Source organism: Xenopus laevis, chromosome 2S, assembly GCF_017654675.1.
Source record: "Xenopus laevis strain J_2021 chromosome 2S, Xenopus_laevis_v10.1, whole genome shotgun sequence".
Classification (NCBI taxonomy): Eukaryota; Metazoa; Chordata; class Amphibia; order Anura; family Pipidae; genus Xenopus; species Xenopus laevis.
Window position 1 is genome coordinate 140,751,781 of NC_054374.1, and position 13,044 is coordinate 140,764,824.

Consider the following 13,044-nt stretch of genomic DNA (forward strand, 5'->3'; position numbering starts at 1 on the left):
TGGGAGGATTGTACAGTGTTTCTATCCCAGAATCCTCCATTATTTGCAGCAAAATAAATATTGCATCATCAGGTATACACAGGTTTTTACATTGTTGTGCAGAAAACAATTTGTTACAATGCAGTATAAACAAGTGCAAATATGTTCGAAATAAATATTATTATTATTATTATTAACATGTATTTATATAGCGCCAACATATTGCGTAGCACTGTAAAGTAAATGTGATTATACAACTAAATCACATGAATTACATACATAGAACATATGGAGTAACAAACATCACAATCAATACAGGTACAAAAAGGTGAGGAAGGCCCTATGCATAGGCATACAGTCTAAAGGGAAGGGAGTAATACACAAAGTGTGGGAGTGGGCAAGATCGAATTAAGTGGGTGAGAAATGTGGTACTGTATGTGGTGTTGCGTTTGGTAGTTAAGCAGAGTGAGGGTAGGCTTCTCGAAAGAAGTGCGTTTTCAGAGATTTCTTGAAAGCAGAAAGGTTGGGAGAAAATCGGACAGACCGTGGGAGAGCGTTCCAGAGGAGGGGTGCAGCCCTTGCAAAGTCTTGAATGCGAGCATGTGAGGAGGTAATGAGAGAAGAGTTGAGTAGTAGGTCAGTAGAGGAGCGTAGTAAGCGAGTGGGTGAGTATATAGAGATGAGTTCAGAGATGTAGGGCGGGGCAGAGTTATGAAGTGCTTTGAAAGTCAGTGTCATTAATTTGAATTTGATTCTGAAAGGTAAGAAATGGCTGCCCATAGAAAGGTACACTCTAACTCAGTACATAGGGACAACATTTTCTTGCAATGTTAATGTTCCTGCCTTTCAACTCTGACCATGGTCATATCAGGAGTTGTGTATGTTCTTTCCATATCACTGTGTATTATTTCATATATGAATGAAGAATTACAGCAATAATATGGTACAGAAAATTAAAAATTGTATTTTGCATTTATTGTATTCCATTTTCAGGTTTATGTTTCATCTGTTCCAAGCCACAGATTTAGTTAAAAGGAAAACCGCTCCTCCGTTTTTGTCCTAGCCTAAAGCTTTTAACATTTAGTTCTAGTCCTTGGTAATCTGGCTGCTAGGTTTCTAGAGTGGAATTTAAATAGGACAGGAGTAGAAAGATGAGTAAAATCAACAATTAAAATAAGCGCATCTACTCTGTTTCCAGAGCGGAGAGTAATAGAAGGCAAATAACGCAAAATTTGCTGAAATTTTACTTCAGTCTACAGGCCATGTTCATTCCCCATATTACAGCATTTTGCTATAATGCAAACAGTAGTTTTGTTTTAACATTTGGTATGGTTTAACGACTAGAGAAAAGGTTTGGTTGCTGCCATGTGAAATCATGGGCCTGTATCCAAGGCCACACACAGTGAATCCTCCATTTTTCTCCACCTATGTTTTGTTGGCTGTCAGTTGGAGCCTTAGCTCCATTGATAAGCCCAGCGTCGGCCCGTGTGGAGCTACACTGAGCAGTTATTGGTGAGGAAACGCAAAAGCATATTGCACTTATCTGCTTAGTGTAGCTCCACACACGCTGACACTGGGACGGTCACTGAAGCTATGGGTATGAGGTCATTATAGTGGATCCTGTTTCCTCCACCTGTCTATAAAGGTGGAGGAAAACAGAGGTTATTTCCAAAGCTGCCATTGTAACTCTGTGTAAACTGTTTTCTGTTCTCATATATTCTTGTTTTTGTTTTAAAGTTTGGTCCGTTTTCTGAAAAGTGTGAAATTATCACGGCTCCGGGACCACCAGATCAATGCAGACCTCCTCAAATAACATGCAGATCTGCAACCTGTGTCTTTATACACTGGGAGGTAAAATTATTCAATGAGAATTACATTTCATTCGCCAAAAACATTTATTTCATTATGCAGTCATTTTTACAGAAAATATATTAATTAGCTACAGGGAGAATTGCAGCCCTTAGCATCTCCTTTCTCTATGTAAAGGTCTGACTTTCATAACAAGCAGGGATTTCCAGGACAAGTTGTGCTGAGACCCTCTCTCAAGTTCTTGTGCTACAGAGATGGAAAGGGAGAAGAACATAAAAAGAGAGAACAGTATATAGAGGAGGTAAAAGGATAGTGCCGTAAAGGTGAGGCAAGGGTAAAGGTCAAAGTCAGGGCTGCAATCAATGATCATGGGGCACCACATTAAGAAGTTACTCCCTCCTAGATTATTGGATTATTAGAATACCAGTACTAATAAGGTGGGCCCTGCCAACAAGTAGAATGACTCCCGACTGACCCATTATGCCAAAACCCCACTCTTGGGATATTGAGTACTCTCTTGTTTCTGGCCCTGGTCACAGTGGAGAAGAAGGAAGAAGAGAGGACAGTATACAGAAAAATAAGTAGTGAAATGATAGGTGGGGGGTAAGAGGGGAGGGCAACTTGTAGGAGAGGTAAGAAGAGAGAAGCTATAATACGGTTTTTCTTTTTCCAGTTAATTGTCTCGTATTTAAATTTTTTCAGCCCCTTGCATAGCCCTTGTTGAAAATTGAGATCCCATCTTTTTTTCCTAGTTGCTAATATGTTCTAAAATGTAAACTAAATGTTGGCAATGTTAGTTTGAACCACAATTACTGTATAATGCTTAGTAAAAGCTAGCAGTAACCAGTACACAGAGCCCCAAACAGGCCAGCCCACTTGTCCAATAAATAGTGACGGCCTGTGCAGTGGCGGGTGGTGAAAATTAGAAGGAAGAAGGGACCAGGTAAAGGAAATTCCATACAACAGCCCTCCCCACGGTCGCTGCGTCTGCTGTATGGTAGTTAAGCTAAGCCAGTGGGTCCGTGGCATTTTATAGCAACTTCTCTGGCATTTGCCAGAATCTACAGATAGCAGGTCCAGGTCTGTGCTTATTCACTTCATGGGGCATTATGATTGGTGATTACTAAACACGTGAAGTCTATTTCATGAAAGGCCTTGGTTCTGAATTTGGCTTCGACATTTAGAGCTGATGCTATGAGGCAGTTAGGTTTATGAGCAGGTTGCAGGGCAGAGAGCTGTTGTGGCCTCCTGATCATTATCCACCATTGCAAATGTGCTTTGTTTTATGGTCAAAAAAGGGGCTACAATTCATATAGCTTTTTGGATGATAACTTATTTATTTTATATTTGTACCTTTATATATCTCTACTCTGAGAGGAGGCTTGAGGAAAGGCCAGATTGGGGCCCAAAACATCACCTGTGCATCTAAAGCTGTTACAGCTTCTGTGATACTTTATGGTTTTATTTAATGTTTTTTTTAAAATTTCTATATGTAAATGAGTGGGATAAGCCTATATGAGCAAGCATTTTACCACATTTTTTACACACATTCACAGCCGTCGCCTGACTCTATAGGATTCTATTCTGTCCGTTAAATCTTCTCAAATTGGCTTTTTGTTTTCAGGCCCCCAACAACAATGGTGCTGAGATCACGGAGTACCGGGTTGAATGGGGAGGAATGGAAGGGTGCATGCAGATCTGCTACTGCGGGCCTGGTTTTAATTATGAAGTTAAAGGCCTTTCACCAGCAATTGTTTATTACTGCAGGGTTCAGGCAAGTTGCAACTTTATTTCTGTTTTGGCCACCAGAAAACTGCCATTTTATTAAAAGCAGAATATGAAATAAAGCATTATTATTCTCACTCTTGTTGCCAGGCTGTGAATATTGCTGGTGCGGGTCATTTTAGTGATGTGGTTGCATGCCTAACTCCGGCATCGGTCCCTGCTGCTGTGACAAGCTTGTGGGGAGTGAAGGAAGATGAAGTAAACCATTCAAGTTACTGTCCTTCTACTTGCCTTGCAATACAGTGGGAAAAACCATGTGATCATGGGTCTGAGATTACTACTTACAGCATAGACTATGGGGATAAGCAGCCAATTACTGTTCACAAAGCAACGAGCTACATTCTAGATAATTTACAGCCAGACACAACGTACAGGTAAGCTGCCTCTGTATTGGAGCAAATGCCTCAAAAAATACAATTTCACTGAAAAAGATAATCCTGCGCTCTCAAACCGCTAGCATTTAAAGGGTTAATTTGTATGCATAATATGGTCAGCTGTGGTTTATTCTGTGCTGTGATTGGTCCTCTGATCAACCTATGTCAGGCCAGCTCTTATTGAATTACAATTTAGGAAGGATGCAGAGACCTGTAGTTCAGTAACAACTTAAAAGCCAGAGACCAGTTGTCCTGTCTTTTTTTTTTTTTTAGTCTTGGCAAAGATTTGTCATTTAGAGTGATGACAGCAAGTTCTCCAATTTTTATATTTCGCATATTTCTCTCCCCTTTTCTCAGAATACGGGTTCAAGCCCTAAACAGTTTGGGCGCTGGTCCTTTCAGCCATTCTGTTAAATTGAAAACCAAGCCACTACCCCCAGAGCCACCTCGATTGGAATGTGCGGTGTATAGTCACCAGAACCTTAAGCTGAAGTGGGGGGATGTCGCATCCAGGACATTACCCACAGATTCCATTCAGTATCACCTTCAAATGGAGGATAAGAATGGAAGGTAAGTCTGGTGCCCCAAGGTAAGACAGGTGCCTGTAGCCCAATTAACAGCATTTCTACTACTACTACTACCAGTGATTTGCTGCCAGTTAATTGACTATGATTATTATTAATAATAATAATAACATATTATAAAGTGCCAACATATTGGAAAACTATGCAATAAATTAATTTATACATAGAGATTTACATACAATATAAAATAAAGTCGTCCAACGCTTACTCATAAAGCAACTTCAGACGACTTCAGGAAATTACACTCCCCTTATGTTTTCCCACCAGTGATTTACTTTATTGCTAGTGATAAAGCATTTTCAGGAGATTTGTTGTCACAGATTTAACCATGGGTGACATCTGCCATCACCCTCAAAGCCATATATATAGAATTTAAAGTAGTCTCTACAACTTTTTTCTTTTTCAGATTTGTATCCTTATATAGAGGACCATGTCACACATATAAAGTACAAAGGCTCAATGAGTCCACGTCGTACAGATTTTGTATTCAGGCATGTAATGAGGCTGGCGAGGGTCCTTTTTCCTCAGAATATATTTTTACAACTCCAAAATCACTTCCAGCTGCCTTGAAAGGTAGGTCTATTCTTTATTGAGTTGCAATTAGGGATATGTACTGGGATCTTCAGGTAGTGAAAACCATTGCCACGGCACAGTTTCAGCACAGAAATGGAGACTGACACCACCTTTAAGAGTTCAAATGAAGCTTGACTGGCTTTTATTATAAACAAAAACAATGCTTCAGCACACTTGCTTCAACATAGGAAATAACAGTGCCGCTCACTGGTGTTCACACAAACTCACATTCTCCAGCACTCACAGGTGTGGACGTACACAAATCCCAGAATCCTCTCTTAGGGTCACTCTAGACACCCTTGTCTCCAGTGAGGGGTTTCTCTCTTCCTCACTCCAGTTCTTTTTGGATCTCTTTCTAACTCTTTAAGTCGGGGGGAATGACACTCTTTTCCTCAGCTACACTACAATCTCCTTCCTTCGCTCAAGGAGGTTTTCACGGCCCCTCACCCTCCTCCACTCAAGCAGGTCTCCAGGGGAAGAAGCTCTGAGGTCTAGTCCCATGCCTCCTTTTTAACTGAAGCTCACCTGCCACTTACTAACCACTTACTTAGCTACCATTAGCTTGGCAGCTGAAAACCCTTAATGGAGCAAGGAATGGAAGGCCCATCCTGCTCTTCTCCATTCACTCCAGGGACCCATTATCCAGCTTTACCTAAATCACTACACAACTACAGCCATGTTTGTTGCAGAAACACACACTTTTCCCTGGAGTTTTATACTCACCAGTCTAACACTGGTGAAATATACATAATATTGAGCCCTTTTCAACCACATATCTTACAGTACATTACTGGTCCTTCACATATATACCTGGTGTCTCAAAATAAGAATGTAACAACAGCAAAACGGTTTTTACACAAAAGGGCTAATTCACGACACAAGTACAGAGTGCTTAAATGGATGCAAAACTGAACTCAAATTGACACAGGGGTTATTGTGCCCATACATGCGCCTTAGCAACTTGTGATGAGAGTCAATGTAACTGCGTAGCTTCCTTCCATCCATTGTGCACAGTTAATGGATGCCTGGAACTCTTAACGGCTTGCAACCAAAGCAACAGCTCATTTTGTAGCTGATGTGGGTTCTACTCCATTTCTGCTCATCAGCTTGCTTCTGCTACATTGTTAAATGAGTCAGAGCCAGTAGTGCATAGAATGTAAACAGGCAAACTAATGCTGCTTTCATTAGCAATTAAACCATGGTTTTACCATGAAACCCATTAAACTGTTAAAGGGGTGGTTCATCTTTAAGTTAACTTTTTTAGTATGTTATAGAATGACCAATGCTGAGCAACTTTGAAATTGGTCTTCATAATTTATTTTTTCTATTTTTTTTTTATCTATATCTTTTTTGTCGGACTCTTTCATGCTTTCAGATGTGGGTCACTGAACCCCATCTAAAAAACAAATGCTCTGTAAGAGTACAAATGTAAGTTATTGTTACTTTTTATTACTTATCGTGTTATTCTGGCCCTTTCCTATTCATATTCCAGTCTCTTATTCAAATCAATGTATGGTTGCCAAAGTAATTTGCACCCTAGCAACCAGATTGCTGAAAATGCAAACTGAAGAGCTGCTGAATAAAAAGCTAAATAACACAAAAAACACAGAATAAAACATGAAAACCAATTACACATTCACTTAGAACATCACTCTCTACATCATAGTAAAAGTTAATTTGAAGGTGAACAGCCCCTTTAATGAATGTATATTGGAATGTTGCTTAGAATTCTAGTTTTTCATTAGGGGAATCCCTTTCAAGTAAGAGAAACATCTTTTTTTTTTTTAATTGCTGAAATCACCAACATTTACAAATCTGCAGATACTTTATTATTAAAATGTAAATTTCAATGAAACCGGATTGTAGTTAAAGGAGAAGGAAAGGCTAAAATTAAGTAAGATTTATCAGGAAGGTCTATATAAATACACCAGTAAACCCTCAAAGTAATGTTAATCAGAGTCCTCTGTCAAAAGAAACACAGCATTTCTTTTTTATATTGTGTACACATGGGTCTCTGTATCAGACTTCCTGTTTTTAGCATAAACCTCAAGGGCTGGAGCTTGAGCGTGCTCAATTTTCTCCTCTCCCCCTCCCTCCTGGGCTGTAATCTGAGCCCATAGCTATGAATAAGCAGGGAGAGACTCAGGCAGGAAGTGATGTCACACCAAGCTAATATGGCAGCTGCTATCCTAAACAAACAGAGAGAGCTTCTAGAGGTGTTTACTCAGGTATGGTAAAGCATTCTGCAGAATAAATAGTGTTATAGCTCGCACTATTGTGGCTGATCTATTGGCAATAAACTGATTTGGTAGCTTCTCATTTAAGTCATGATATATTAGGAAACTGATAAAAAAACTAAAATTCAGATTTCAATGTCTGCCTTTGTAAGCTCCAAGGATCGACAGAATAAACGAACATACTTGTGATGTCACGTGGGAGTCCTTACAGCCAATGAAAGGAGATCCAGTTATCTACATTTTGCAGTTATTGGTTGGAAAAGACTCTGATTTTAAACAGGTATGTGACTGCAGATCATTTTTTTTTTTTTTTTGCCTTTAAATAACTGCTTAAAGCTAGCTTCATTGAGTGGTGACAGGTGGATGTGAGTGCAAAAATTCTCAGGTACAGAAGTCCCTTTGTTATTGCTCCGGGTTCTCCCGCCAAGGTGCTTTCCAATTTCATAAGGAGCAGAACTGCTCAGTGTTCATAAACGAGCTCCATTGTGTATGTACCTGGCTCACTTGATGTAGCTAACCAAGGGGCCCCTTCCACATCACATCCGGCTACTTGTATGTTCATAGCTGCAAAGTAGCTTTTCTAGTCCCAATCTTGACAATGTCTACTGCTGTATGGGACACTGTGGAACAAATATACTTACAAAAGGTTCTTTGGGGCTTAAGCTGCCCTCGAATTATGTAAAGCTCTTTAGCCAAGTAATTAAAATGTGGAATCGGTGTTCTTCATGTGGGTGATTCCCAGTGTTATCTATCAAGGAATGAATTGTAACTTCATTATGGGACAGATATGAGCATTGCCTTCTTAGGGTAGTGACACACTGGGAGATTAACTGCCCGCAGTTAGAGTTTCGGCGACAAGGAAAAGCAAAGCAAAGATTTCAGGAAATTTCTGCTTTCGAGCAATTTGCATCCCATAGTGCACCACGGTGCTTTCACCTCTCTCACAGGAGGGACATTAGTTGTATCCTAGTCTCAGCAAGGAGCTCGAAAAGTATTCATTACTTGATGTTTCTTTGTATAGTATTAATTTAATATTTCTCAATGATGGACTGGGTTGCCAGAGTTGCAGCCTTCTAGCTGTTCTTAATTTAAAGCTTGAAGGTCAGGGCAGTGATTCATTAACAGTCTGACTATTCAACCAACAGTATCCTCAGTAGTTAGCACCCATTTACTGTATGTAAACATTAAATAAACCCAATAGCCTGGTTCTGGTTCTAATAAGGATTAATTATATCTTAGTTTGGATCAAGTTCAATCTACTGTTTTATTATTACAGAGAAAAAGAAAAAAAAAATTAATTTGGATTATTTGGATAAAATGGAGTCAATGTGAGACAGCCATTCCATAATTCGGAGCTTTCTGGATAACGGATTTCCGGATAACGGATCCCATACCTGTATCTTTAACTTTCTGCAATGTTAATAGCATTGGCATCAATCATCATTTTTATCACCCATTATGCGCAGCAGTTGTGTCTTTTTACATCTTTAAATATTGATTAGTCTTCATATGCAGATTGGGGATTCCCATATTGGCACCCCCTGTGTTTTAACCTCTACTCTACCTACAATCAGATGGAAGTTGAGATTTCACACCGTTGCAATAAAGTTGTTAATGTAATGTTGTTTGCTAAACTTACTGTAACTTTGTTCCCATGGGACAAGCTGTAGTCAGCACTTTTGGTAACATTTGTATTTTAACAGAGAGCAATGGTCATAATGTAGACTCACCCAGTAAAGGAGGAGGTTCAGGTGCACAGCCAGGGGCGTAACTACAGAGGAAGCAGACCCTGTGGCTGCAGGGGGGCCCAGGAGGTACAGGGGGCCCCATGAGGCTCTCATTGATGAGCAATTTCAACATATATTGATAAAACAGGACAAACACTAGATATGTTGGGGGCCCTAAAATTAATTTGCTGTGGGGCCCAGCAACATCTAGTTACGCCACTGTGCACAGCCCCAAAACTTCAGCTAAGGGAGTGGATCCAAAAGGTAATGCAAATAGGCAGGCACTCAAAGGACCAGTCCTCCAAACAGACATGTATATGAATTATATGATTTGTTCTGAATTCATGGCACAGCCTTAAAGGACAAGAAAAGTTAAACTAAAGACGTAGCTAGAAATGTTGTACATTATGTTTTGGGCTTCTGTACCAGCTCAAGGCAACCATTTAACAGTAAAGATCTGTGTCTCCAAAGATGCCCCAGTAGCTCCCCATCTTCTTTTCTGCTGATTCACTGCACATGCTCTGTGCTGCTGTCACTTACTGAGCTTAGGGACCCACTCACAATATACAGTACACATAGAATAGAAATGTCACAACATAAGGCTGGTTAGTAATTAATATGGGTAATTAATACACGGCAGCACAGAAACCAGTGCAATTAGCATCTGAATTTAATAATGAGCCCTGTAGCATCAGCTTATATTACAGACCAACCTCATTTTCTGCTTGATAATTAGTGACGACCCCTAAGCTTAGCTTCTCAACAGCTGCTCAGAGCCCACTGAGCATGTGAGTGTCACTGGCACTTTCAAGATGGTGACCCCCTGTGACAATTTATAATATTTGTATTTTCTCTGCAGGTTTACAAGGGACCCAATACATCATTCCGTCACTCTGCCCTTCAGCTAAACTGTGAATATCGTTTCCGTGTATGTGCCATTCGTCAGTGCCAAGATTCTGCAGGACATCAGGATCTTATTGGTCCGTACAGTGCCACCGTCTTCTTCATTTCTCACCGAAGTGAACCACAAACCAGCACCAACAAAGACACTGTGGAAACCACAAGGACAACACGGACGCTTAGTGACGAGCAGTGCGCCGCCGTCATCCTTGTGCTGTTTGCTACATTCTCCATACTGATTGCCTTTATCATCCAGTACTTTGTTATAAAGTGAGAGGATCCTCCACTTAAATCCCACCCTGCTCATATTTTTTTTCTCCCCCTTGCACATCCCAAATAGATTACAGTTGTTTATTTCATGTGTTCCTATACAAGAGGCGGCAGTTAGCATAGCATTGAGACTTCTGTTGCCATATTTGTTAGTCACAATACTAAACCCATAACCTGCTAAAGAAGGCACAAAGTCTGCCATAGGCTGATCTCTACACGTGATGCCACTCAATGCTATTACACTTACAATCATTACGGCTCCTTCCATGGAATCAGGATGGCAGTCGAGCAAGGGTAACATATTTACAGAGCTATTTTTGAAGGACACCCAAATTGCTGCAAAAATGGGGGGATACTGTGAAAGGTATCTTAGCGCTGTATTTCTACCTCCTCTGTGTCTTAATTTCACCCTTCTACTGCCTGGTGCGTCGCTCAATCCTGCAGGCTGTGGAAGAGCTTACAACTCAGGCAGGGACAAAAAACAAAACTGGAAATTCTAGAGTAGTCTGGAATAAAAAAAATTAATTTAAAAATGCTTAGAAAAAAAGCTTTTAATTTTTTTCTTTTTGTCAAAAAAGTATTGACTGTAGCTATTCAATGTATACTTAATATAGTAATAACACTGGGAAGAAAGGAAATCAGGGCTAATTAAAAGAGGCAGATATACAGCAACTGGGAATGGTTTTTTTTTTCACCCATTTGCACCTTTCATTTTCTGTGTAATATTTCCTGCCAGCATTATTTTCTGCTTTAATAAAACCCATTGAGCTTAGGGTTCCTGAACTGCTGCTTTTCAAGCTTTAGGCAGTTGCAGTTCCCAACATTCTCAGCTGGAGGGATACTGTGAGCTCAAAGCAGTTTAAGGGCCAGGCGTTCGGTACCCTGCTTTTAGGCATTATGCCCCCTCCAGCCTCTCCAAAGGGTTAACTATAATCATTTCCAGGGCTGTCTGCAGCACATTTCTCCTCCATGTTCTGGGAACAATGTGGGAGTTAATCATTCAGGTATGTTCCAGCACTTTTATCTAAAGCATATGTAGGAAAGGATGCTGTTGTGTATCCATTAAGCAATTAAGCTCGAGCATTGCCTTTTTTTTTATCCTTTTTTTGTTTCCCCCTCTCACCAAAACCTAAAAACAGAACTTTGTAATTTGCACCAAGAAACTTTTTAAGCTGCTTTATTCCTTGATAAATCAGAGACTGATGTTTATTGTTCCGTCTGTCGAGAATCCGTACCAAATTGTTGTTTGCATGTAGTTAACTGTTGCATAGAAGCACTTTGCATCATTCCTCGTTCTGTGAGCTTGCCATTTGTGCGTCGTTGGTTGGTCGGTCGGATCGATGTATGAACAGCTGCTTGAGTACCCACTAACTGCCAGTTTCCTCAAGCTTCTCTCCTATTAACTCACCTTTGTCCTTTCCCCTTTTCTTTTTAATTTATTGTACCATAATAGTGATTCACTAATCTTTTTTTTAGTTGTTTTGTGGGAATCACATTTTTAATTGAAAATTGCACCTATTGGTTTAAACAGCTGTATCATGCTTTGAAGATCTCCGAAGAATCGTAACTACAATAGAAGTGGGCATGTAATGTAATCGTTCCTGTGTCAAATAATCTGTGATGTAGAATATGTTTTTTGTTACAAGAAATTATAAATTTGGGTTTTTCTGATGGTAAAAATTCTCTGTCTTTGATATGTGATGTGTGATTACTTTTCTTTTTTTTCTTTCTTACAAGCACACACTCACACTCACCAACACACACACTCACTAACACACACACTCACTAACACACACACTCACTAACACACACACTCACTAACACACACACTCACTAACACACACACTCACTAACACTCACACTCACTCACTCACTAACACACTCACTAACACACACACACTAACACACACTCACTAACACTCACTAATACTCAAACACAATAACATGCACTTTTTTTCCTTTTCCTCACTTTTATGTATCAGATAAAACGTTGTCACAGAACACATTGGTAATGGATCTATTTTTTTCTAGAGCATTCTAATGTGCCAAGTTGGGCCAGTATAAATGAGGTTTGTGTGTAGTTGCCCAAACGTTTTCACTCGGTTGAATGCCTAAGAAAGAAATTTTAGTAAAATTCTAATTATTTCATATTTTTGATAGTAAATGTCATTTAATAGTGTATTTGCCATTAACTCAGTGCAGGTCTCTGCAGTGAGAGGGAAAAAAACAATTTTTAATGTAAACTTAATTTTACCTCATACACTGTACATTCCGAAAGAAGAAATAAACTAAACTTTTTAAGATCTTATAGGGACTCTACCAAACATATCACTATAAAGTGTAAAATGTCGGAATTCATACAAAGGAAATAAAATGTACAATCTCCTATAAACTATGTAGCAAAAAGTTCTGAAAAAATCAGTGGGAAATAAAAGATGTATCATTCTTTCTCTGTGTACTAGTTTTTCTCACCATTTAATGTAATGCTGCAAGTGATCAGGACCAAATTACTGTCTGGCAAAATAAACCGTATGCGATTCATCACTACCTAGGGTAGCTGGGAAGGGAGTGGGGCTGTGGGATAGCAGGTATAGTAGGGAGATATGGTGCCTATAGTAACAGTGGGATAATAGTCTCTGGGAAGGGAGTGTGACTGTGGGATAGCAGGTATAGTAGGGAGAGATGGTTCCTATAGTAACAGTGGGATAATAGTCTCTGGGAAGGGACTGTGGGATAGCAGGTATAGTAGGGAGAGATGGTTCCTATAGTAACAGTGGGATAATAGTCTCTGGGAAGGGAGTGTGCC

The 13,044-nt window shown here is 39.8% G+C and overlaps 1 protein-coding gene across 7 annotated transcripts in view; it reads left to right on the forward strand.

Moving 5' to 3' along the window:
• The window catches only part of fndc3a.S (fibronectin type III domain containing 3A S homeolog), a 103,983-nt gene extending 91,966 nt beyond the window's left edge, over positions 1-12,017 (forward strand). For all 7 annotated transcript variants that reach the window (XM_018250177.2, XM_018250179.2, XM_018250178.2 and 4 more), the window contains 7 exons: positions 1,717-1,830; positions 3,413-3,562; positions 3,664-3,947; positions 4,305-4,517; positions 4,938-5,104; positions 7,494-7,621; positions 9,928-12,017. In XM_018250177.2, the coding sequence (XP_018105666.1) occupies positions 1,717-1,830; positions 3,413-3,562; positions 3,664-3,947; positions 4,305-4,517; positions 4,938-5,104; positions 7,494-7,621; positions 9,928-10,242 (1,371 nt within the window). In that variant the 3' untranslated portion in view covers positions 10,243-12,017. The remainder of the gene's footprint in view (positions 1-1,716; positions 1,831-3,412; positions 3,563-3,663; positions 3,948-4,304; positions 4,518-4,937; positions 5,105-7,493; positions 7,622-9,927) is intronic.
• Positions 12,018-13,044: the final 1,027 nt, after the last annotated feature.